The 27718-nt window shown below is 37.5% G+C and overlaps 1 protein-coding gene and 2 long non-coding RNA genes across 4 annotated transcripts; 1 reads left to right on the forward strand and 2 right to left on the reverse strand.

Annotated features, from left to right (window-relative positions):
* Positions 1-27279, reverse strand: LOC126370063 (glutamate dehydrogenase, mitochondrial). The gene is made up of 9 exons (XM_050014710.1): positions 26700-27279; positions 18699-18899; positions 13357-13496; positions 12412-12505; positions 10131-10288; positions 7915-8073; positions 2043-2247; positions 1014-1168; positions 1-435 (listed from the first exon to the last, which is right to left on the reverse strand). Exons 1-9 carry the CDS (start codon positions 27130-27132, stop codon positions 319-321), a joined length of 1662 nt encoding a protein of 553 aa, XP_049870667.1. The 5' UTR covers positions 27133-27279; the 3' UTR covers positions 1-318.
* LOC126370167 (uncharacterized) lies at positions 2589-4036 on the forward strand. Of its 2 annotated transcripts, XR_007566815.1 has the most exons (4): positions 2589-3094; positions 3215-3329; positions 3438-3658; positions 3740-4036. It is a non-coding gene; the product is annotated as an uncharacterized LOC126370167 (long non-coding RNA). The 2 variants fall into 2 exon arrangements; XR_007566814.1 differs by having other exon boundaries at positions 2589-3329.
* LOC126370169 (uncharacterized) lies at positions 3982-6966 on the reverse strand. The gene is made up of 3 exons (XR_007566817.1): positions 5780-6966; positions 5468-5647; positions 3982-4963 (listed from the first exon to the last, which is right to left on the reverse strand). It is a non-coding gene; the product is annotated as an uncharacterized LOC126370169 (long non-coding RNA).
* Positions 27280-27718: the final 439 nt, after the last annotated feature.

Consider the following 27718-nt stretch of genomic DNA (forward strand, 5'->3'; position numbering starts at 1 on the left):
TTCATATTTCAATAATATATTTAAAAACTAAAAATAACTTCACGTGTTTGGTTTCGGGAGGCATATCAAAAAATAAATTCGGTAAGAAATAACAGTAAAACAATATTTAATTCTGATTCAAAGACGATACAATTGGAAAATTATATTTTCACTTAAGTTATAGTTTTAACAATGCATCACTTAATATCAAAGTAAAAAAGCCATGATTTCAACAAAGAAAAAATACTGCGTATAATAATGTCTTAAAGTTACACTTAAGTGCAAAGGGAGTGAAAGTGGATAGTCTATAAAATGCAGAAAATACTTGATCTAATGAGTTTAGAAGGCGAGGCCAGCGTCGGCGTAGGTGGTGAAGATCTTCTCGATGGAGTTCGCATACGCCGCTGTTCTCAGATCTAGGCCCAGGTTGAATTTCATGGCAGTCTTCATAATAGCCTGGAAATCAAACAACATATTAAAATACGTCTATTTTTCGCTGTTCAATATTTAGGTGTCTAAATTATATCCGGCCGAGAGTACCTATTATGTCTTTATAATTTTGTAGATCAACAGAAAGGGTACATTTACAGACAACTAAGGTACGTAGTATGATTACGTAGATGAGAGTTATTTGTCAAACTATTGTTAATAATGTTCTAAAGGTTGCTTGCGATGGAAGTCTCTCTGACTAACCCAATTTTGTGAATAATAGTTTTATAATAGTCATTTGTGAGTTTATGTTGTAGGAAGAGTTAGGATGGATAGTTGAATCTAAATGATCTTCTTCTTATCGTGTGGGTTGTGAGGTGGAATACCAGCCTCATCAACCCCAGTCAGGGTTATGATTGAGCCGCCAAAGGCCCCTGAAATGATTCATGTAACGGATATTCACTTAATAGTAACCGGAACCAACGGCTTAACGTGCCTTCCGAAGCACGGATCATCTTACTTTCGGACAGTCAGGTGATCAGCCTGTAATGTCCTAACCAAACTAGGAACTTAGTATCTAAATGATATTGGATTTGTATACGTACCCTGGCAGACCTCTCCATGGTGTAGTCGAGACCGGAGTGCACGATGTCCTTCTCGGAGGCACCGGCGATCCTCTTCTGGAAGGACTCGGAGGGTGTCACGGGGATACGTCCGCCGACGCGGCCGAATCGCCTCTCCAGAGACTCTTGCACAGATTCTGTACGACAAACATATTTATTCCAGTAGGTATGTAGGCATTTTCGCTTGACACACGTGGTATTTATTATTTTATAATAAAAATAATTAACTCTTTGTCCTGATAGTAAGTACTGTCGCATATTTCTAATACCATAATAATACCTACGTTAATGACCATAGAATAAAAAAGAAAGTAATCTCGGAACGTAATGGACGTACGTTTATTTATTTAGGTACACTTACAGCAATAGGTATACATAAAATTATACAAACTGGTAGGATGTCGATCATTATCATCATCATGGGTCTCATACATCTGTTTCAGACGATCCATGACTATCATTTGTCGCATTTATAATATTTTCAGGATGTCGATCTGATTATATCGTCTAAATAATAGACGCAGCAACGAGCAAGATTAGATAGGTACTTAAAATAATATAGCTAATGTAATAATCTATCATCTATCGTGTATGTACCAGTAGATTCGATTACACTATACCTATAATGATAACGCAATTTTTACACAATCAAGAAACTTACCTAATACTTAATAAAATATGTCTCTCTCTATTTAAGAGCTGCGCTCTTGTCGGTGGAGTAATCGCCATTACTCCATAGATAGGGCGTGTAGAACGGTGGTTGCCCCAATCGCCTTCCGTTCCGCAGTACACCGACCAATTTCTCAATCGGTGATGTTCTAGCTAGAGCCCTACCAGAATCCATTTCCTCGGCCTCCAACTAGTACTGATACCGCTGCTTCACGGCATCAGGGGTGCGCTTTTGAAGTAGCGGCGCCTACTCGCTACGTCACAAGATCGTCATAGAATCTATGTAGAATTTTTTAACAACCGAATAAACGAATAATTTTATCTATATTGTAGAAAACTTACCGAGCAACTGGTAGTTAGACTCGCGCTCGTACTTGAAGGTAAGACGGCCGTAGGAGACGTGATTGAGGTTCTTGAGCCACTCGAAGAAGGAGACGGTGACACCACCGGCGTTGATGTACAGGTCGGGGATGACCAGGATGTTGCGGTCGATCAGGATCTTGTCGGCTGCGGGGGTCGTCGGGCCGTTGGCGGCCTCTGCAATGATCTGCCGGGTTAGAAGTAAGGGTTGTAGTATGGAGCGGAATTGTATTTCAATAAGAGTTTCGTAAAGTTTCCGCCACACCAAAACGACTTTGTTGCGTTTATTTCAGTCGAATCAGCTTAAGGCTTTACTACCTAAATAAATACAAATATCCTTTATTGCACGCAACATACAAAACAAGTTTTACACACATGGACGAAAGACACAGTACAATCTGGCGGCGTTATTGCTAAGCAGCAATTTCTTCCAGGCAACCATTGGTAAGAAAATATTTATCACAATTTGGTGCGGGACGGTGCAACATTTCGTATATTAAAATAAATATGTACCAGGAGTGTTCCAGGGGGGCTACCGGCTAAGACGAAGCCGATTCAGATTGGAGCAAATCGAACATCGATTTGATTCTGTCGTACCGCGTAAGCAGCCAAGATGGCGATCCCCGATTCGTGACGTCACATGAAGTTCGGCAAGCCGATTGAACGAATGATTTCAGTACTTTTGACACTAAATCGCTACCGCGTAAAAAATCGAAGTTCGGCGCCTGAAGCCGATTCCCATTGGAAGTGTCAGTTGAAGCCGGGCACTTTTCAGTAACCGTGATCAATTTTAATTTCTTATTTTCACTGTTTTTCAACAATATTAGGAGCTATTTACGGTGGGCGACAAATTTTAGGAACATCTTAATCAATATAAAATTGATATCGGCGTGGATTTTCGTGTTTAAATACCTAAATACAGTGTCATGGAGATAGTCGTTTTATGGGCTCCTGCGGAAGAAAATGTCTTCAGAATCTTGAGCAAATCGATTGCAGGATACTTCGAGAGAAAAGCCAGTATATACTTCTCACAGGTACATCTATTTATAACATTATTTCTGACAAGTGGCTCAATGTTTACAGAGGAAAAGTTGCTTAACTTACTAGAAGCGATTTTTGATCATTTCATACTTATCTATTTTGTTTTGTTTCAGAGAGTAGCTACATTAATAATTTTAGATTATCAAAAAATGCATTTCGGACTTTGTATCATGACTTAGAACCATATCTGGAGGTCCAATGCTCTACAACTGTGCAATCGACTTTAAGGTAGGTGGTTACTATATTATGTTATATTTTACCTTATATTTTGATAATTAAAGTTATACTACAACATTACATGAATCCAATATAATATCTGTATGTTGTATATTACAGTGACAAATGCCCCCAATCAGCCTGCAATCGTGAGATAATATATCAAGTTTCCTCGGACAAAAACTGAGCATGTAGAAGTCTCCAGAGGTTTTAATGACAAATTTGGATTTCTTGGAGTACTTGGATGCATCCACGGCACACACATTGCCATTATCCAACCTCACAAGTGGGAAGAGGCCTTCTTCAATAGCAAGTATTACCATTCATTGCATGTTATGTTGGTAAGAATCATGCCTTTAACTAGCTACATTAATTTGTTTTGATTCTTATGATTGAGTCGCTAAAAATATTTTAATTTTCAGGTTTGTGATGGAGATATGTGCATTACATTTGTGATGCATCCAATGGGAGTGTTAGTGCTAGACTGCTAGCCAAGATAACCATATTTGGAACAACAGCACTTTGAGAAGGGAAAAGGAACATCTCCTTAATTTAAATATGTTTAAGTTCATTAAGTGGACTTGTGTGGTCCTTGAAATGTAAATTACAAAGTCAGTGTGGTGTAATCAAAAGTGGCAGATTTGTTATTCAATAATACAACATCTAAACAAACCTTTCTTTATTGGCATCAAATAAACTATTTTCATTACGCAGATTTATTTATTTTGTGTTATTACATAATTTGTTTCATTGCACCCCTCTCATTAACCAACCTATCTCTCAAGTAGATACATTTTTCTAATCTTGTGTCCATTGTGCTTAATAAAGTAGTTTATCCATCTATCTTTAATTTGTAATAAATAAATCCATTTATTTTGTATAAATACAAGCTTGCGGGGCCTTATGGGGACTAGACTATTTGTAATGTGTAATAGTATAATCAAAAAAGCCCTGCGGGTGGATCAAAGAAATGTAATCAATTAGAACATACCACAAATATAATATTGTTCCCAATTCTTACTATAATATGGAAATATAAGTTAATTGCATCCAACATCTTCATCAATACACCTATACAAATCTTTTTATTAGATAGTAGTTGGCAAGGAGTGGGTGTATAAATATACTATACACCTCTGCCTACCCCTTCGGGAATAGAAGCGTGATGCTATATTATTTTTGTTTCAAAATAGTTCTTGGTAAAATGATATCTAGTTGCTTTGTCTTTAATGTTACCCCTAAACAAACTCACTTAAATAACATGACCAAACTTAAGTATTTAAATTAAATATAGGAGTGGGTGTATACATATACTATACACCTCTGCCTACCCCTTCGGGAATAGAAGCGTGATGCTATATTATTTTTGTTTCAAAATAGTTCTTGGAAAAATGATATCTAGTTGCTTTGTCTTTAATGTACTTTAATGATACCCCTAGACAAACTCACTTAAATAACATGACCAAACTTAAGTACATATTTTAATTAAATACAACTTCACTTAAATAACATAAATGGAGTACTTATACTTTAGCTTAAATATTTACATACAAGTTTATTGAATACATATGTTTTTACTTAAGTATTTTAACTTAGTTTCTCTAGTGTCTTCGTTCTTGAGAATCCTCATGCTGCTATTCTTTAACCTGTAATAAATAAATCCATTAATTCATATAAAATACATGCGAAATATAAACAGTCACAATATGACAAAGTTTTTATGACGTCTATCGTGTACATTAGTAATAGTCTTTATAGACTAGTTATAATCCTTTAGTTATTACTTTATTTATTTGGGTGATCCCGGCAAGGCAGAAATTTTGTAAAGTGGTACTTCATGAATTAAAAGTTTAGGAACACTAGCCGACTCTAATGGAATGAAATACAATGTAAAGAAAATATTTTGGAATGTAATAAAGTAGCACATACAAAGGTATAAGGATATTTATATTTGGCCTTTATTCTTGCTAGTATGGAGTAAAATATGCTGATCAAGGAGGTAAATTTGGGTATATAACATACATACAATCTTTACGCTACATCCCTGGCGGGGTAGGCATTTAGGACAGACCACCAAGTGTCGTGATCCTTATAAACTTCTCCTACTTGCTCCAATTCCATACAATTTTTAATAAGTTTGAGTAAATTACCTTATATTGGTCTTCACCTAACTTCCTCCAGCAGCAGCCGAAGCAACTCTGTTTGCATATCCGCGGCCTTGCTATTAGCTTCAGCAGCTGTCGCCAGCCAGCTTGTTAAATGCTGAAACAAGTCGCTCCTCCATGTCTAGCCTCCGACTCTCTAGATCTAGTAGGTAGTAAATCGGTGATCTAGAAAAACAAAAAGATACATTTACAAGTTTCCAACAAACTATTTAAGTTGTTGAACAATGAATAGGTTCATTATGTGACTATTCTTTCTTGACTTGTTTCTTACTACTACTAGATTAATAATTTACTTACATTTCTTTCGTTATTGTTGTTATTGTATAAATTCTGAGAAGATAAAACTGTTGCATTCGGCGCGAATTCAAGTATGTCAGCTGATATAACATAACGTCATTTTTCTTTTTTTTTTGCGTTTCATTACTTCAGTTGCAAAAGAAAAATCCGTCGTTGCATTTTCCTTTTGTTTTAAACATTTGTAAGACTTTACAAAGTGATTAACTAAAAATATTATCAATTAATAAAAATAACATACAAAACTAGTCTGTATTTTTTAATTTCATAATGATATAAAATATTAAATGTTTACCAAATGTCTCAACGGAACGCAAGACCAAAAGTCATTCGTTCAATCATGCACCCCTCTAACATGTCTATTATTATCTATGGATTGATTTTCATCCCGATTGCAATGAACATCGGAAATTACCCGGTACCAAACGCCGAACTTCGATTTATCTGAATCGTTTTCAAGTCGCCGAAGTTCGGCGAATTAGCCGGTAGGCCCCCAGAGCGGAACGCGGGAGTTTGTCATCGCGCGGATTTGATAAGGTATTTTTAATCGCAGTTACGTGCCTACGTTATGAAAGAGAATTGCAGAGATGGTATTATGTTTGTTTTGTTCTGCTAAATCAAAATAAATACATACCTATAAGGTTTCTTTCCTTTTATGTGCCTAATGCTTACTTCAGATGGTATTGGCATTAATTACTTGGCCGGACAAATGTTGAGCGCTAAGGGGTCTGACCTGGTATCCATGATTCCACTTTTAGCAGCTTAGTAAACAGGATGTGATGATAACTTGTTGAGGTGAGGAAGTAATTAAGTAGAACATTTTTTCTTCCGACAGTAAGTAGATATCTACCTATGTGTGCGTAGGTACACCTATTTATCTACATAAAGGAATCATTGCGATAGGTACCTAACGTATTCTCGCCTGATGTTATCTAAAAGAGCAATCTCAACATTTGTTTTCGGACTTTGCGCTTATCTTATCAACGACACGTAAACATCGTACGACAATTATTAGGTACCTAGCAAAAAACCTGCAAACGGTTACCCTTTTTATAGGTAGTTACTGTGATTAAAAAGCGGTTATTTACATCATCCATGATGCAATAAATGTGTGACATTCAATGATGACTTTATTGCTCGACGCAGGTAATCCGAGTAAATACTAAATAGCTCTACCTATGTCAGAGCGTTCAATGAAAATAATATAATGTGCAGTGAGCCAGTAATATGCACGTATGAGAATATTACGAATGTTTATAACTGCTTCCCATATTCCTATATTGACCAACAATTGGGTATTTATAATTAAAACACTGGATCTCATCAGTCATCCCGTGATCATGACACTTGCAACAGTGTCGAAATATCGGGAGTCTCACGCGCGCGCGCGGTAAGAACCCGTTATTATGTGTTTTAATTTTGTTATCATAATAACCGCGTAAACTTAAAACAATTGGGTATTTATTTTCCCAGGTCAAAGATAAATTATGAAATTCTGATTAAGTACCTACCAAATAGAGACTGATCTAAAGATGACAAAAAACGTTTTCTTTTTCCTATTTAACTTATTTATGAATTTGAAATAAAGAAAAATGTAATAAAAAGTGCGACATTTTGTCACGTTTTTCTAGGATGTCACACGTTGTTTTTCATGCAAATTATGTTTTGACTTCTCCTTACCCCATCGGGGATTCAGGCGTGATGATATGTTACTTTTTATTTATTTAATTATTATACCTACGTGGAATAAATTTTCTTATCGTGTGGCTTATGAGGTGGATTACCAACCTCATCAACCCTGGTGCCAGGGTTATTATAAAAATATTAAAGTAATCTTAATCACCTTGTGCAACAGCACCCACCTACTTTGTCTGCCTTATTTTGTCATTATTATGTATGATTTCAGAACAAAGTTTGGCTTTGCCAGTCACATTCGAGCGCACGAGAGAAGAGACTGAGGTCGCCGTTGTCGGATACGACAAGGAGGACTAAATTTTGATTTGTCAAACTTTTTAATTGGCTGTATAAGTATGTAATCTTAAGTTGTTAATATTGTAAAACTACAATTGTAAAGTTTGCAATAAACGATCAAAAAAATAAATAAAAATAAAATTAAAGTATAGAACTGCAAAGCTTACCTTAGCCTGTATTTTGTGCGCGTTCTCCTTGTGGATGACTTGCTCGACGGCGGCCGGGACGAGGATGTCGCACTTCTCGTAAAGCATCTCACCGTCGTACGCCTTCGCCCCGGGGAAGCCCACGATCGTGCCGTGCTCGATCCTGTAGTCTTCCAACGCCTGGAAAAAATACGTTCAAAGGTAAGTATATAAAATAACTTCAACGCTTCGTCATGCAGTCTACTGGAAAGCTTAGTGAGATGTGGGAATATCAGGATATACTTAGTCGTGAGCTTATCGTTGGTTTTATAGTGAAGACCACGTAAGCACCTTTTTGAATAATCATATTCCGATGTGACTTTTGTTAACTAAACCTCACAATAAATAGGTAAGTTTAGTTTCCATCCTGTTGTGTTCTGATTAACGTATGGCTCTGTCCACCCTATTAGGGATTACGGACGTGTGTTTCTGTATGTATGTTAGGTTAGAACTGAGAGGTTAAAATGGCCACACCAAAGCAATTCATCTAAGAAAGCAATATTGCTATTTGACATTTTCTATATTTTCTATGCGCAAATGTCAAATATTGCTTTTTAGGTGAATTGCTTTGATGTGCCCCTTTTAACCCCCTGGTCTATTCTACACCCAAGATTTATTTGCAAACATCAAGGACAAATTAAATAGTGTGTGTGCGTCAAGCTAGCGGCCTCAAAAAAAAAATGGGCACGAAAAAATAATTTGACCATACCAAAAAATAGTACTCTTATTGAAAAGAATAGTACCTGCTGTAAAAAAATTAGTACCATCACGGTTCTGGATTTATAGCCATGTTTTATTGCACTTGCTAGCTTGACGGTGAGCGAAATTTGGCGAGAGTTAACGACAAGGTCTTTCGCTTTGATTTAAACGCCAAAAAATAGTACCGAAATAGTACTTACCCCTTGCAAAATACCGAAATGAGTACTTCAACGGTTCCAAAGTTATAAAGGCAGTTCTTTGCTCCCGCTGGCTTGACGTTTTGAAAATACCTATTATCTAGGGAACGCTTGCATACTTCAGTATGTAACTAATTTCAATAAACTCGTATGAAATAGTACTTCCTACCATCATAATTTTGATCCGATTCTCTTTCTAGAAATATGTTAAAAAATCATCATAACCTATGCCATACATTTGTTGTTGATACAGTCACGTAGACAATTACATAACCTCACAATTTATTCGTAAGTATTGCCATCGCCAGTATTGCCATTTTGGAGGTCTACCCTACCATTTCTTTGCACTTCAGAGTGTTGCTATTACAAAAAATTGCTATTGCATACACCCATATGCAATAATTTTAATAGAAAATGGCTGCATAGGTCTAGTTCTTATTGAAAACAATCTGTGATTTTAATACATCATAATACATTTTTAATCAGCTGTTTTATTTTATAATTTATACCTTCATGTTCAATTTGTTACGGATCGAAGTGTTTGTTAATAAACAATTTGCAGTATTTGTAGAATAACTCAAAGAGTTTCAACAATGATATTACTTTCATCTGACAACCCTGGCACTTCACCAATTTTTACCCAAAAATGGGGAAAAAATACTAAAATCTGACAACATTCTTCTTGAGCATGTGTAATAATTTTGTTCGCGACTGTACCTGTCTTGATAAATGTATGACATAGGGTATAATGACTTTTTGACATATTTCTACAAAGAGAATCAGGTCCAAATTATGATGGTAGGGAGTACTATTTCATACGAGTTTATTGACATTAGTTACAAACTGAAGTATGCAAGCGTTCCCTAGATAATAGGTATTTTCAAAACGTCAAGCCAGCGGGAGCAAAGAACTGCCTTTATAACTTTGGAACCGTTGAAGTACTCATTTCGGTATTTTGCAGGGGGTAAGTACTATTTCGGTACTATTTTTTGGCGTTTAAATCAAAGCGAAAGACCTTGTCGTTAACTCTCGCCAAATTTCGCTTACCGTCAAGCTAGCAAGTGCAATAAAACATGGCTATAAATCCAGAACCGTGAAGGTACTAATTTTTTTACAACAGGTACTATTTTTTTCAATAAGAGTACTATTTTTTGGTATGGTCAAATTATTTTTTCGTGCCCATTTTTTTTTTGAGGCCGCTAGCTTGACGCACACAATAGTGTTTGTAACCATGGAATCAGTTGTAGGTCATTGATAAAACCGTTCTTTAGTGTTATTCTTTATTCTGTGACATTGACTCACCTTAGGGTCAATGCCCTCAGGGTTGATGATGGAGCCGTCGTGTTCGATGACGCCGATGCAGGTGGCGCCAGCGCGTACCAGGTAGCGGCACGTGTGCAGGCCCACGTTACCGAAGCCCTGGACTATGAAAGTCTTGCCACCCCAGCCGGGGGTCGTGCCTGGAAGGTGACATATTATAAGTATTTAGACCAACAGATGAACCTTAATCTATTGACATAACGACAACACGACATTAATAACAAGGTCAGGAACCATGTCAGGGGCCTTTGGCGGCTCAATAATAACCCCGACACCAGGGTTGATGAGGTTGGTATTCCACCTCACAACCCACATGATAAGAAGAACAAGGTCGATTTTTCTTTGAATCGTTCATAATAGTCGCAAGATGTAACACGGCTTATAGGACTCTAAACTACGTTTTAATCCAAATCAAAAGAAACGAGCTTCATTCTAAAGAGCCGTCGAGTTATGGCAGAAGGCTAGCATACAAGCATATTATAGACAATTCATTGACCTGACCTATATCGGATTGCCCTAATGAGCACGAATCCGTCTGTCTTCAAAACGAGGTGTCTATTTTTGCACTGCGTCCTCTGGGTGTGGCAGTGTGAAGTGAAAAGTGAAAACCAAACTACATTGGTGGACAAAAAAATCGACTCAAGTTAAATGTAACCAGGTAGGTATTTGGAAAAATACTCTGGTCCACTACACTACACAAAGTCGTTTGACTCTGGCGTCACTCTGATTATCTTCCCCTTTAAAATAAATACCTATCTATACCTTACTTACTTACTGGCTTACCTACCTACCTAAATAAACAGATTTTTTTAATTAAATACAAGTTTTTGTACAGTTATTAAAAATCCGGCTACAAAACGCAAAACGAAAGCCCAGTAGGTCAGCTGGAAGAAATCTCTTTGTTTAGATATAAACTCACCTATACTGTCTGTTTTCTTTGTATGTTCCTTATGCCTGTTTTGTGTACAAATAAATAAATATATACTTAAAACTTGAGTCGTTTTCTTATTGTCCACCAGTGTACTCATTTAAATCCATAATAGTAAATGGATCTGTGAACACTATTGTTAAGTTTAGTATCTACCTACATACATATAAACGATCTTATTGGCAGAGTCATCGTCTCTGAATAACTACGTCGTAAAAAGTAATAAATTGCTGTAAGTACCTAGGTATATAAAAGATTTAAGTTATAGGTAGGTAGGTACCTACATGGTTTATCATGTTTCTGAATAATTTCCAAGGACGCTTCATAGGTACTATTCGTGAGTGAAACAGTAACACAATTCTTGACCGAAGAAGAAATATCTATGAAAATAAATGTCGTATACGACCTCATTACTAAACATTTTTAGTAGGTAGGCACCAGACATTATTCACGAAACGTCAAACTAAACAGTCCGGAGGTAAGTGTTAGGTATTTATGTCACAAGTAGCTATTGTGCATAGTCCGAATTTTCAGAATACATTTTCGAAGTTTTGCTAAACTAAAAAGGCTTCATAAAAAAAGCTGTCGAAAGACTTCTAAAATTAGAGAATTTATCATTATTTTCAATAAACATAATAAAACAAACATATCGAGATATAGGTAGGTATATATTCAAAATAGAATATATCATATCTTAACCATAACACAAGGTTTTCGTACAAGTTAAGTAAATATACAAGTACCTAATTTACGTAATTTTTAAGTTTAAGTTGATAAGAAAAGTATTATTCCAGTTTGTTCCCAAGCAAAAAGTTTTAAATATAGTAACTGAATGCCAGCTTTCTCTGTATTTGGCAAACTGCCGGAAAAGGTGAAATGTGAAGGTGTGTCACGTGTGCGAAATTATTTATAGATGCGAAATTATATCCCTTGAATCAAAATGTCATCTCGATGATATGCAACTCCATCGAATAATTCAATTTATTAATTCGTACGGGTTATATCTATCCTAACGGCTTCATCCTCGGCTTTCGGCTTTTCTTTTTCCGTCTCTTGTAACACTACGAGAAAGCTCTTTAGTTTCTTCGGTCACATAATGCGGTCTCCTAAGCTTAGTCTGGAAGGGCTAATAAGTAATCGTGGGGCAGATGAAGGGAAAGCGCACCAGAGAAAGAGTACCAATGAGATGGTCCGATTGTGAGGATAACAGTTGGGGGAAATATGCAGCTCAGAAACGCTGGGAGTTAAAGGAAATCATTCCTGGTCGCGATCATCAGTAATTGAGGCAACGATGAAGAAGAGATAAATATCCTAATAATAATAATATATACTAACCGATCATGCTCATGTAGTTGGCTTCGTTGATGAAGTTCTCCAGTCCGTGGAACACTCCTCGGCCGGTGGCTGACACTCTGCCGTGGATACCTCCCTGTTGGATAACACAATCACCGTCATAATGCAAACTGGGAAAACATCTCACGTAGTGGTAAAAAATTACATCGAATCTAAGTAAAATTCTGAAATACATGGCTTGTTACAGAAGAATAAACTAATTTATCAACATATAATAGCCTCTGAAGCTACTGACAGATGATTCATGGTGTTTGCAAGACATTTTCTTATCTTATAACTACAAACATACATAAACTCACGCCTATTTCCCACTAATTCCCACTGGGGTAAGCAGAGACTATAGACTTCCATTTATAACTGTAGGTTTAGTTAAATCATTCGTAAAGGTATAAAACATACGCGACGCTCTTTTAGATTAGGCTCGACCAAACATTTTATTGGTTTGATTGACTCTCTAAAATTGTTATTGCTCGGATGGCATGACACGTGCTTGTTATGTACTGCGATATGGCCTACGCAAACCCACGCAAATTGATAAAGATGTTTATGCTAACATCTAATCCAGTTGAAACACCACAGTTGGATACATACCAACGTGTAAAAAAACAACTTCGCAGAAATATCGTTAGACAACACGATGCTATTCCAAAAACCCATATGAATATTATAAATGCTAAAGTAACTCTGTCTATCTGTCTATTCACGCTGAAACCGCTGCACCCATTTAGATGGCATTTGACAAAGACATAGTTTAAAAGCCAGGGAAGAACATAGGATAGTTTTTTCCCGGAAATCATCCTCGAAGGGGATGAAAAAAGTGCGCGAGAACCAAAGCCCACGCAGGCGGAGTCGCGGGCGGAGTGCTATTCTAATTCTAAATATATTTCAGAAGGTAAACAAGTTTTTCTCTTTTTATTTGGTACTGACCTGGTTGATGGGCTTGCCAGTGACGCAGGCGTGAGCGTTGATGTCTTGGAAGCCGATGGTCTTAGCGTAGGTGTCTGCGATCCACGACATCTCTCGCTCGCCGGTGCCCATGTCGGGGGCGGGTACGTCCACACCGGGCCCTGGGGGAATCAATTATTTACATCATTTTATTTTATTATAAAAACAATGTTACAAACACTGGCATACAGACATCGGTAAACCCGCAAAAGTATGCCTGATATAAACAAGTGTGGTCTCAATGTCCTATCAAAAATGATGGACTATCTATTTGGGCGATGAGCTAATCAATCACCTTTCACCGTGTGCGTCAAGCTAGCGGCCTCAAAAAAAAATGGGCACGAAAAAATAATTTGACCATACCAAAAAATAGTACTCTTATTGAAAAAAATAGTACCTGTTGTAAAAAAATTAGTACCATCACGGTTCTGGATTTATAGCCACGTTTTATTGCACTTGCTAGCTTGACGGTGAGCGAAATTTGGCGAGAGTTAACGACAAGGTCTTTTGCTTTGATTTAAACGCCAAAAAATAGTACCGAAATAGTACTCACCCCCTGCAAAATACCGAAAGTAGTACTTCAACGGTTCCAAAGTTATAAAGGCAGTTCTTTGATCCCGCTAGCTTGACGTTTTGAAAATACCTATTATCTGGGGAACGCTTGCATACTTCAGTATGTAACTAATGTCAATAAACTCGTATGAAATAGTACTCCCTACCATCATAATTTTGATCCGATTCTCTTTGTAGAAATGTTAAAAAATCATCATAACCTATGCCATACATTTGTTGTTGATACAGTCACGTAGACAATTACATAACCTCACAATTTATTCGTAAGTATTGCCATTTTGGAGGTCTACCCTACCATTTCTTTGCACTTCAGAGTGCTGCTATTACAAAAAAATCCTATTGCATACACCCATATGCACTAATTTTAATATAAAATGGCTGCATGGGTCTAGTTCTTATCGAAAACAATCTGTGATTTTAATACATCATAATACATTTTTAATCTGCTGTTTTATTTTATAATTTATAATTGTTTGTCATGTTGAATTTGTTACGGATCGAAGTGTTTGTTAATAAACAATTTGCAGTACTTATTTATAGAATAACTCAAAGAGTTTCAACAATGATATTACTTTCATCTGACAACCCTGGCACTTCACCAATTTTTACCCAAAAATGGGGAAAAATACTAAAATCTGACAACATTCTTGACCATGTGTAATAATTTTGTTCGCGACTGTACTTGTCTTGATAAATGTATGATACAGGTTATAATGACTTTTTGACATATTTCTACAAAGAGAATCAGGTCCAAATTATGATGGTAGGGAGTACTATTTCATACGAGTTTATTGACATTAGTTACATACTGAAGTATGCAAGCGTTCCCCAGATAATAGGTATTTTCAAAACGTCAAGCTAGCGGGATCAAAGAACTGCCTTTATAACTTTGGAACCGTTGAAGTACTACTTTCGGTATTTTGCAGGGGGTGAGTACTATTTCGGTACTATTTTTTGGTGTTTAAATCAAAGCGAAAGACCTTGTCGTTAACTCTCGCCAAATTTCGCTCACCGTCAAGCTAGCAAGTGCAATAAAACGTGGCTATAAATCCAGAACCGTGATGGTACTAATTTTTTTACAACAGGTACTATTTTTTTCAATAAGAGTACTATTTTTTGGTATGGTCAAATTATTTTTTCGTGCCCATTTTTTTTTTGAGGCCGCTAGCTTGACGCACACCTTTCACCGTACGGTTCATCATTATGTATCTTGTAAGTAGCCCCCGCGGCACAGCAACTGCGCGCGCGGCGCACGCGTATTATATCGATGACTTCCACCAATGGACGCAGCAATATGCTATCTACGCCAGTAAACGTCGTATAAGATATTTATGTCTGTAACCTGTTGTGTATATTTAATAGATAGTTAAGTACGGCTATTGGTAGAAGTCCTCGATAAATTCTCGCGCGCGCGGCTCTGTTGCTGTACCGCGGAGGCAGGAGTGGCTGGGGATTGTTTTATTGATCTGTGGCTCTGCTCACCCCGATAGTCTACGAGCGTGATTATTTGTATGTGGCAAGAAGTCACGGCTATTGATCTACGGTAGTTAGGAAATCAAATTGCACAGGCATGGGCAATAATAAGTAGGTAAGTAAATAGGTTCATCACCAGCCCATTAACGTCCCCACTGCTGGGGCACGGGCCTTCCCTATGGATGGATAGGGAGATCGGGCCTTAAACCACCACGCGGGCCCAGTGCGGATTGGTGGTTATTAACGACTGCTAATGAAACCGGGACCAACGGCTTAACGTGCCTTCCGAAGCACGGAGGAGTTCGAGATGAAAACTTTTATTTTGTGGTCACCCATCCTATGACCGGCCTTTTGCGAAAGTTGCTTAACTTCAACAATCGCAGACTGAGCGCAGTAACCGCTGCGCCACGGAGCTCCTCTAGAGAGGTAAATAGGTTAGGGTGTAGGTAAGTAAGTAAATGCCAGAATGCCAGATGTCATAGCGTTAGTTAAGTAGGTAGCGTAAACTTATTGAAAGCTATAAGTATTGTGATATCACAAAAATATCAGCGTTTTGCTACTATCAGCGGTTACTAAGTTGATAAAATCGATGACGAATTAAGCTTTATAGATTTATAGTTATCTGGATAAATATATTTCTGTATTACTAGGTCGATATAGATAAAAAAAATACGTTAATATACGTATGATCCAATTCGTACAAGATAGACGTGAACAAAGCTGCCAAGATACTGATGACATGATTTATTGGTTACATTCGTTACGTCATTATTGTGAATATGACGATCATGACAAAAATGATAATGTTTATGTCAATACCTAGGCAAGTCAATTTTAATGCAAAAGTTATAAATTGTTATAACCTAAGTTTGATAGGCTCGTGCCATAGGATTTAAACATAGCTATCGAGGAGTGGGTGTACATACTATATACCTCGCAAGATGGCCAGGTTTTTCGTTTGCAGGTTCATATAAAATCCAGTATCCCGGCCTGCGTGACTCTTTTTATCCCGGCTCGGTATGCAACATGCAATATTCTACTTTTAAGAGTATGCCTGCACGGGATTCTTTAGCCTGTCATATATTATATTATATTAGCGGCCGCCCGCCACTTCGTCCGCGTGGATTTCGGTTTGGAACTTTTTTAATTATTTTAGGGTATACTTAATAGAGTCTAAATTTAAAAAAGAAGTGAAAAGTTGAAGTTGCGGGCGGCCGCTAGTATCTTTATAAATTGTAGCGTGTGTGTTATTCTGATGTATAGCTACCTACATTATTGTAAAGTTTAATTAAGATCCATTCGGTAGTTTTTTGGTGAAAGAGTAACAAACATCCATACTCACAAACTTTCCCATTTATAATATTAGTAAGATAAGCCGTAGTCAGCTGTGTCGTCGATGGAATCACAAACCATCTGTAGGCAAGTGCAATGATGACGAGTGACAACTAACAACTTGTTGATAGGCAATTTGTTACACGCAAGTGCAATCTGAGGTAAGGTTATTGACCGGTGTAGGACGTTGACCGAGGTCAAGGCGCACATATAGATCGAAACTAAATAATGGAAGTACTTAAAGGCTTCATTTATCATTTACGAACACGCCTCATTGAATCATAAACATGCTAAGTACTTTATTGCAGTTTTGGGAAAATTGCATGGAGTGGTCTGGGCTAGCCAAAGGTCCGTTTTGCTCTATGGGGCTAGCAGGCAGCCAAGTTGTCAGTTTTCCAAGCCCCCTACCCACTGACTGGCCTTACAAAGTATTTCATTAAGTACCTAACAAATAAATAGTTAGCTACAAAGTTCGCGTCAAAAGTCACTCATCTTCATTTTGCTCAAGTTGTAAGAAAATTACAACACATTGAAGCGGAAATTGTGTACCTAAACCTATAATCAGGATCAAGATAGTTGTGAGCGAAATTATCGTAGTAGATATAGGAGTGGAATTATGTATGTAGGTATGTAGTAAGAAAATGACAAGAGAGGTGTCGTCGGTATAGTGCCTTTGCTAGTCTGATTGGTCGTAAAGTACGAACGTCCTGTCTTAACTAGGTACTTCATGCCTATTTGTAGCATTTTACAACATTGCACAGTATGTAGTGTCGAAGACAGCTCTCGTGCTGTCGATTAATTTGTTCAGCAAAGTACAGAATTACGTCAGAGGAAAACATACACATCGTTCTTACAAAACTATGGCGTACCGACGTTATGATTATTTAAGTTTTAATTAAATTATTCACCTTACACTTTAGACGTTAAAACTAGAATAACAATGGCAAAACAAGGCTCCCATAACAAGTGGTGCATATTCAAGCCTAAGATAGCCAAAGAAATCAGAAAAGGATGCATTAAAACTTTTATATGGAGTATAGCCAAGACCCAAACACAGAGAGAGAGAGACTTGAGGTCTTTGAAATATGGTATCGGAGGAGGATGGAAATAAGTTGGACAGAAAGAGTTACAAATGAAGAAATGCTAGCAAGAGTAGGTAAGGAAAAAAGGGGCAAATATTGAGAGTTATTGAGGACAGAAGATGGAAGATTATAGGACACTTAATAAGACACGACGAATTTATTACAAAAATAATAGAAGGGAAGCTAGAAGGAATTTACATGGACGAAATTAAAGAGAAGGCGATCGTAGTGTCTTATAAAAGGAAGTCAAAGAATTGGCCTTTTATAGACAAGAATGCAGACAAGAGCGAGGCTCTTAAATTAATGATGATGAGAAGAAAAGTCTCAATAATGATTAGGTTACATCGTAATGGCGGAAAATGTAGGAACCAGGAAACTGTGAACCACCTATCTTGCGTAACAGAGTTATTGAAAACTACCGTATCACTTTATTGGCACTCCAGGTAGCTACTTAATCAAGTTGCGCTTAAACTAAAACGAGTTGCATTGATGTCAATGAATCTACGACAGTATTATACCCGCGTCTCACCATTTCTCCGCTTAACTAGCGTCACACTATGATGGCCGTTTTGACATAATAAAGTACAGAAAGTAGCTCCGTCAATATAGTTATATAAATTAATACAAAACTTCAACTATATGTACAACTATATGCTACATTAACGTAATTTTTAATTAATGCGGAGATCGATGAGCGGAACAAACGTCAAAACAGCTATCATAGGGTACCGCAAGTTTAGGTACTGTGCAGTTAAGGGCTGTAAAATCTATGTACAGTCAGTGCATCACCTATCATAAGCATGCAGGCTAAGGCAGGGTAGCTTATTTTAGGTCAGTGACCATACAAAGGTGTTCGTATCTTACCAATGAATCCTTTCTTGGCGAGCTCAAGTGTGAACCGACGGGTGATCTTCTCGAGTTCATGTTCAGAGTACATCTTGGGGTTGATCTTGATACCGGCCTTGGCGCCGCCGAACGGTACGTCGACGCACGCGCACTTGAACGTCATCAGGGCAGACAGAGCCTTCACTTCATCCCTAGTGACGTCAGTCGAGAATCGAATACCTAGTGAAAAGAAAATTATGAATTAATAATAAGGTTTAGGTGGAAAGTTTCATATAATACCTTATAACCAGAGACACAAAAGCCGTTATTGACGTTCAAAAAATTGTATAAGTATTCAACTTGAAAACAATATCGATTCGAATTTATATCGATTGTGTGTAAGATGTACGAGTATGTTCTCGTAAGTATGTTTTTACTGAAAAAAGAAAATAGGCTAAGGCTTCAAATGCAGACATTTAATGGGTGTGTTATGTACACTGTAGTACCTAGTGCTGTTTGTTACATCCAGAGTGAGTAAGTAATTAACATTTATTACGCTAAATTGTATAGACGTCATTTAGACGGAAATGGTGTTTATTAATCCATGTTGTTATTTTGTAGTCATGGATTGTCGGGGACGAATAAATAACATAGGAAAATAAACGTTCCATTCTATTACCCCGGGTACCTTGTAAAAGTGCACCTATATCAATTATGATAAGTTTTCGATAATTATATCGGGAAATTGGAAAAAGTTCTAATAAAGAATCTCGTTTTGTCGAACAAGATGGTTTTCCTTCGTACTTAAGTAAGCTGTGCTTATTGTTGTGTGTGTTGTAAGTATTTGTCTATTTATCTCTGGGTCGGTAACCAAGGTGTTAGGTAAATTAATTAATGCTTGTATTGGTGCGGGGCAGAGGGCCACTTTAATACGTACTTAGTAGGTGTTATTGATTATTTATTCAATGGTAAAACGGCAGGGTCAATACAGTAAGTATGCATATAGGTAGGTTCGTGTTATGTAGGTAGTCGTGAATTCGTGATGTTTTCATTCTTATAGGTATGTTGATAATGTCGGCCAGTTTAAATACTAAGTAAACAACTCTAGTAGTCTTGTAAACATCGTGTAAGTATATTTAGTAGACAAAGACAGTAAATAAATTGTTTAAATATTTTGTTCCTTTGTCGCGTCACGAGTATTACCCACTCAGTGCGAGTGTGGTGGATTTTCCTCTCACGCTCATAATTCCAACTGGGACGGCCAAATCCATAAGCAATCAGAAGGCAACTTGCAGCCACTTTTGACACGAAGTATAAGTGTAAAGTATATTTGATTTGATTTGAAGTCCTAAGATGGATATGACAAACAGTCTAGTGATCAGCCCGGCGCCCATGAAGGTCCATCGAGTTAGAAGGACACAATTCCGCGGTCGGCTATTTTATACACAACATGCCCGAGAAGCTACGCAGCTGAACGCATTCTACGTTTTTTGTTAGAATAGAAATAATAACCAGTGAGTCCACACGAAAAGGTCTGATTCCCTGTTGACGCAGTTTTACACGGAAAAGTATTTTTCCTTCTATGCCCTAGTTCTTACACATTGCTATGTGACCTAAAAAAGATGGCCGATCTCGTAAAATATGCGAGCGTTTGTCAAGGATGAGTACCTACCATCACGAAGGGAACAATATGGAATAAATTAGTCGACATTTCGTCATTATAAGTCTTAAAATAGTACCTAAGTATTTTGGTTTTTCCAGACAAACTTGTCGGTTTATGTGCTCGATTTTCAGTTGACGTCTGCATTCCGCACTTGTGATATGGGGACTTTATGAAAAACTTCTTAGTTGGTATTCTGATCTTGTCATAGTAATCGACTTGGGGATCCCATCGTGTCTAAGATTATTAATTCTTGTTATAAGCTGGTGAATTATCTCTACCAAGTGTAACATTGACATACCACTTAGAACACCATAGAACAGAGGAGATCGTTGTTCTTAATGCTCTCACGTCGTATTATCAACCACAGAAGGTAGGTACATACATGGCCCAGAAGAGCCAGGCCTGGTTATGCATAATGAGGGACTTTCCAGGCAATTCCTCAAAAGCAATATAGATGGCGCTGTAAAGATTTTCCTTCGTTTAACCTTCTAATTTCATGCAGTGGCGGCCCTAGAAAGATATTTAGGTGGTGCGAGACCTCAAAGTAGCACCTTCAGCCCCTTAAAATAACAAATGTTGTTTACGGCCACCCGGCATACCGGGTGGTACTTCATCATCCATCATCATTCTTCATTAAGTTAGTTTGCGGCTAGGGTGAACCAGTCTTGGTTGATTTTGCACCCCTCCATATGTGGCACACCTCGCACCGCCCCAGGGCCGCCACTGATTTCATGGTTAACAGACACAGAATACCATAGAAGCTTTTGCTTATAAACTTAGTTTACTTGTTACAGGGTATTTTGTAACAACATTAGATTCGAGTTCCAGTATAATAGGGTAGATGTGGGCGGGTACGATACGATTTCAATGGGCAAAAATTTTGCAAGAACCTTGAGAAATAAACGATAAAACTTTAAATTTTTGGGAACAGATAGGTACGTGCTTTCTTCTTAAGTGGGCACGTCTAAAGATAACGTATTTATCTTATCAGCGCTCAGTTTTGATTGCCCGTTGTCATGTTACTACGTATCCGTTTGACGGAATACTTTATTTTTTGACATGACGTAGAAATATACCAATCTCTTCTGTCGTGAGGATTGTGAGGTGGATTACCAACTCTGGTGTCAGGGTTACTATTGATTCTCCACAGGCCCCTAACATGGGCTCACGAAACGACTAACTACTAACTTTCATCAGGTACTAAGTAGTAACCGGGACCAACGGCTTAACGTGCCTTCCGAAGCACGGGTCATCTTACTTTTGGACAATCAGGTGATCAGCCTGTAATGTCATAACCAAACTAGGGATCACAAAGTGATTTGTCCCCCCGGGATTCGAACCCGGGACTTCCGGATCTTGAGCAGAATGCTCAACCACTGGACCACGGAGGTCGTTCAACAACGTGTTATTGAAACTGGTGGAACTATACGGTTCAATATTTAGTTGCGTAATGCCATCGCATCCGTCACGTCTATTTTCCTATTTCGTTATTGGTGTTTCGATTTATTTACATATTACTTGTATAACTTCATTATACTAAAATCCAGTACTAAACATTTTCCGTGTGGTACCTCTAAAACTTCTATTAATTATGGTACCGAAGTAACCTAGTACCTATGAGTACATTGTAGGTAAATAGTCGTAGATAGATACCCTCTCTAGTTGCTTGTGTGATAGGATAGGTACGAAAATATGAAGACACTCGCGATCAGTTGGCATATTTCCTGCTTGCTATAAATAGTACGCGTTCTATTCAGAAACCGTCACCGAAATAAATCCTAACAATGCTGGATGTTTGGTCGAATTGTCGAATGATTTGTGGGTGGGAGAGTACCTATATGATATTCCCAAACGAGTAGGTACTTTTAATATTCGTAGTAAGAGAGTACATCTGCAGGCATCGGTGTTTTTGCAAGCTACTTGCCAACCTCTCCAATTAGTCCCGAAGTATTTGGTTACGCCCCTTGAAATTTTATATTACGTAGCTGTTTGTTGCTAAGCATTGACCTCGAAATACCCGCGTACCTAATCTCGTAGAGATAAGAAGTTATTTGTCATATTTTATCACACGACACCTGCGAATAACAACTAGAGTTGACATGACGTCAATGGTTTGGCCCCCTGCAAATTAGATTAGTTATTGCTTATATAACATTATCGTGAGCAATTCATTATGAGTAACATAATTTGAGGATGGTCATTGCTGTTTGCATTACCCTTTTAAGCGTCGGTTATATAAGTCCTAGCAAATATCTCGCTTTCATCACCACGTACCTACCTAACTATTTGACGCACGTCGCGTCATAGCCACGCCTCCGTTGCTAACTTGGGTAGAGAAAAAATCTTTCTTCATCGTCTAGTATATACTTATTTTTAACCTTGATAACAAGTCATGTACATTCCAAAAACGTGACAGCCATTAGCTAATGCTAATGACTGGAGCATAACATCTTTAAAGCATAACTTGAAATTAATAATATCTTCTGATTTTAGCTCAAGACATGACATCGTCTTTCAAATATTTACTTGGCAGAATTTGCATAAAAATTAGATTTCAATATCACCTGTTTACCTATTTCTCAAAGTTTAACAATGACGTACCTATTTGTAAAGGAAACGATAACGATTCTATTTCCATCGGAGTTATCCTAAGCTCAATCACCAAATTTGAGTTATATCAGTATTTAGATACTCTTCGCCTCTTGTGTGATATTATATCAGTGTGGTAGTAAAATATAGCGATGTTGCAGTGTCCTATCCACACATCATCATCCTAATCCCGTTTTTTCGGGATCCGCTTACTTAACTGTAGATTGGCCAGGTTCAATTTTTAACGGAAACAATAGCCTGTCTGCCCTTCCAATACGAAGGAAAAACCAGCCCAATTACAGGTGAGGTGATGACGTCGTGTCCACTCATAGCATATAATGGCAGAAAGTAGAACGATACTTTGATCGTTTAAAAAAATATATTTGTTGTCACCTACTGTAGGTATTCATGCCTACAAAATAAAATCCTATCACTTGATTAATTAAAATGAGCTGATGAGATGCCTTTTACATTTAGTATTGTATTGGAAACTTCAGATTGTTAATTTACATGACGTGACATTTTGACCCAATCATCTCAAATGTGCAGATTCATGAATCTTATACCTATTACTAGGATAACAATTTGCTTAATAGAATGACCGGTTATTTTGGTGACACGTATCTGTCTGACCTTGCTGATTAAATAGTTTTTTTCTCTTTCAAGCAGATATCATACATAGAAATGAAAAAGCTCTAAAGAAGCTCGAAGGAAAAACCAGCCCAATTACAGGTGAGGTGATGACGTCGTGTCCACTCATAGCATATAATGGCAGAAAGTAGAACGATACTTTGATCGTTTAAAAAAATATATTTGTTGTCACCTACTGTAGGTATTCATGCCTACAAAATAAAATCCTATCACTTGATTAATTAAAATGAGCTGATGAGATGCCTTTTACATTTAGTATTGTATTGGAAACTTCAGATTGTTAATTTACATGACGTGACATTTTGACCCAATCATCTCAAATGTGCAGATTCATGAATCTTATACCTATTACTAGGATAACAATTTGCTTAATAGAATGACCGGTTATTTTGGTGACACGTATCTGTCTGACCTTGCTGATTAAATAGTTTTTTTCTCTTTCAAGCAGATATCATACATAGAAATGAAAAAGCTCTAAAGATTTCTTTATTACATAACGACATCGCATGGACTTATTACGGTCGCTAATAACTTAATCAGGTAAAAGTATACATATAGGTACCTAGGTGTTTATATCATTATATCGCTCTGGGTCGGTTTCTCGTTTCTTAGGATCGTGATCAGGGATGCATCTGGAGCGGATGATCTGTCATCTCCACCGGATCCTGTCCAGCGGACTGTTACGACCGAATAGAATTTAGAGGACTACGAATTTTTCACTTGATTGGTCGGTCCATCTTTTTGGCGTATGTCCACGCGATCTTTTGCATTATCATTAGTACTCACAGTTACTGCTGCCCTCTGTCAAGTTCCAGGTGGTTGGACATACCACCTATATAATCAGAGGCGGAGGACAGGATTCCTAGTACGGCTATGAAATAGAGTACTCTGGGCACCATCCCACTGGCGTCAGACAAAAGTACTGCGGGGCGGAAGGCAAGAGGGATCACTGCCCTATTTTTCTCTAAAAAAGTAGCATGGAGAATGCTACACGGACAAGTGCGTGGCTCTTAAATTAGTGATGACTTACAACCACGATTATTTTAAAAAAATTTTTCGCCTCTGCTATGGCCGAAAATATGAATGTGTTATTGGCAATGCACGAAATATGGTGAACAAGTGAATTTTCCATTCGGAACTGAGTCTCTTCTTAAAAAAGCAATCTTGCTATTTAACATTTGTTGACTAGCCGCCCTTACCTACTTTGGTATGCAAATGTTAAATTGGAATACTGCTTTTTAGATGAATTGCTTCAATGTGATCTTGGTCCTGATGCAAATTCCTCTTTTCTTAATATCGAAAATGTGTGCAAGCAAATTGTCTTTAGATGTCATGATAAGAGATTACAATACAAGGTGTGAGTGTACGTGGTCAGAACTCTCTTATATATATTATTATATAGATTATTTTATGTGAAAATAACGAGATTATTTGACCCTCCAGGCATTACAATTTGAGGACTGTTGGTTTATTACGCTAAAGTGCACGTGCAATTAAGACGAGTTTGAAGTTAGTTGATCAAATTACGCTGTCGCCTAATAGGTTTAAGGCGAGTAATCTATTAGCCCCACGAGAACGAAGTACCTACCTATCTGTTAAGTGTTTTATTTTTTTATTTTCAGTTGGTAACTGGGGACATTAAAATTTGCAGGTGATCACACATGTGCTTCATTTAAACAATAGTATCAGTTAAACAATAGAAAAAAGAAAATTCACGTGACGGGCAGGTGTTTCACTCATGAATTTCATGATCAATTTTAAATTACCTGTGTCTTTCGGTTTAAATCAAATAAATTAGCTTATAGTATTTAGATATGACCGATTAAAATCTGGTTAACTTTATAGCTACTCGCGAAATGACATGAGCCTAACATGACCACATGACATGATAACATACCTAACATGAGCTCACGACGACATCCCAATTGGGCTAGTCTAAGATTGGCTAGTCAGAGGTCGTCGCAAGATAAACTGATCTCGTTTGAAATAACATACATCACTACCTCTCTCCAGAGAGTATCGTGGTTCTGTGTCCATTCAGAGAATTTGCTAAAGAATAAGATTTCAATATCTAATGCTTTAGCAAATTGTGTAACAATACAAAGTCGCTACCTTACCTATTCAATCGGTCGCTCAGTCGCAACAGAAAAGGTTAGCCGTATAACTAGCAGGTCCTTCAGATTTAGGGTCAAATAGCCTAAAGGCAAGGATTCTCTAAAACCAACACAATCGTTATCATGAAGTGGAAAAACTTTCCGGTAAAATTTTACTGATAATAGAAAACATCATTTGGTCAGTGTTTGCTTAGTTTGATTTCGTCATTCATATCAGACTTGTAATCAATCATTGAGAACGTAAAATTCATTCATACGGTTGATTGATTGGTCCGAAATGAGGTAAAATATGGATGGACTGATTTAGGTAAGTAGGTAGGTACTTGTTTTCACGGACATGAACTGTGGGTTAGGTTCGTTTAAACTGGTAGGTATAGCGTAGCATAATAGACAACTGTAACATAGTTTTTTTCACAATCATTACTATTTTATTTCGCTACAGATAATGCTAATTCCAGCAAGTTTTTTTCAGAGTTGAAGGACATTAATAAAAAACAACAATGTCAGGTAGGTATAATCGGCGGCCGGCGGCACGTATCACATTGTAGCAGCCACAGAATTTCGTCGGATTATATATAAGGTTATAATTTGAACTCGTTTGAATCTAGAACTTAGGTACAATCGATTTATTTTCTTTCAGGTTTAGGTAGTTTCGATCTCCATTTAGGTTATTTCCTTAAGCAGCCTCTCTTCTACGCAGCGCAGTTGGTATAAAGAAGTAATTTAATTATAGATAGGTACCGCGTTGCATTCTCTCATAACCTATAGGTACTTACTTGAAAATTAAGACGAATAAATATGTCATTTTTTTTTAAACAAAGGTAGGTTACCTACAACCTACATACCTACTGTAATTAAATTATATAAATTAACAAATTGAAAATCTCGGATATAGTTAGCTACGTAACACGTCACGTGTGTCGTTATGAGCTATAAATAAAATTTACAGTAAGTTAACTATCTACTGCAAATTCAATGATGTAAGCAATAACGAGTAAAAGCGTATATTTCAAGGGCCCTTACCTCCTTTGGTGGGTGTCCTGTGTGAGGAATGTTGGGCTCGGTAGCCGCGGATCATTTCATAATCGCCGGAGTCACGTCTCAGGGGGAATTGGATCTCGAGAATGTGGTCACATGGCTGCATTAGCTGCAAGATACCAGCAACCTTCTTCTTTTTCTCCTCGATAGGCACCCTTGACTTCATGTCGTCCACCAGTTTGTCTTCGACTACCTGGCAGGCTCTGTGGAAGAAGTACTCCACCATGTCGAAGAACCTGGGGTTTCCACTGGTTGGGATATCTTTAAGCCTATCTGGAATTTCATGGCTCGCGTAGGTACGGCAACAAACGTTAACAGCGGCAGGCGCGATTCTGAGCACGTTATTGACTGCCTCATTTTTGATTGTATTTTTTAAAGGCGGCACTGCTGTCTTCGCTATACTTTTTAAGTGTAACATTGTGATTGATTTAATTAAGTACTTAAGTCGGGTAAGGTATCGGGTCGCCCTACACTAAAAGTTACACAAAATATTTAGTGTAATTTGAAAATTTTGCAGTGACGACCCGGCCCGACGAACTCCGTCTCACTGAATAAAAGGGCGGTTGCAAATAATAAAAGTCGCAGCAGGTTTGTGATGCGGTGTTGCGGAATTTCTATCTTGCTCAGACGAGTACGTTGCGATAAAGATAGAACGAACAGTCACGTTTTTTTTACTCAGTATTACCATGAAGTTAGCTAGGCATGGCAACATTGAAATTGATTGAATACACGTATGTTTGTTTATTGTGAGTTTGGTGAATACATACAGTTTCAATAAATTACTATCTAGATTTTAGTATTTTACTACCGCAAATCTATTAAAAGTATGATGTTTTAGATATTGATCACATCTTAAATTAGATTTTGTTATTCAACTTGATGTTTCAACAATTAATTAAAATTTAAAATTGTGTATCCGAACATCGAGGCCTAGGCAGGCACTGGTCTGGTCTGGCAGGAGGACGGACCAACAAGGACGGACAGACAGACGGATCGGTGTCAGA

The sequence above is a fragment of the Pectinophora gossypiella genome, chromosome 10, assembly GCF_024362695.1.
Source record: "Pectinophora gossypiella chromosome 10, ilPecGoss1.1, whole genome shotgun sequence".
Classification (NCBI taxonomy): domain Eukaryota; kingdom Metazoa; phylum Arthropoda; class Insecta; order Lepidoptera; family Gelechiidae; genus Pectinophora; species Pectinophora gossypiella.

What these genes read in the sequence shown, in the direction of transcription:
- LOC126370063 (XM_050014710.1), bottom strand. Translation starts at nt 27,132, where the DNA reads ATGTTACACTTAAAAAGTATAGCGAAGACAGCAGTGCCGCCTTTAAAA. An exon ending in GTCTAACTACCAGTTGCTCG is followed by an intron (nt 1,169 to 2,042) that starts GTAAGTTTTCTA and finishes TTTGTCGTACAG; the next exon opens with AATCTGTGCAAGAGTCTCTG. An exon ending in CCATGGAGAGGTCTGCCAGG is followed by an intron (nt 436 to 1,013) that starts GTACGTATACAA and finishes TTTGATTTCCAG; the next exon opens with GCTATTATGAAGACTGCCAT.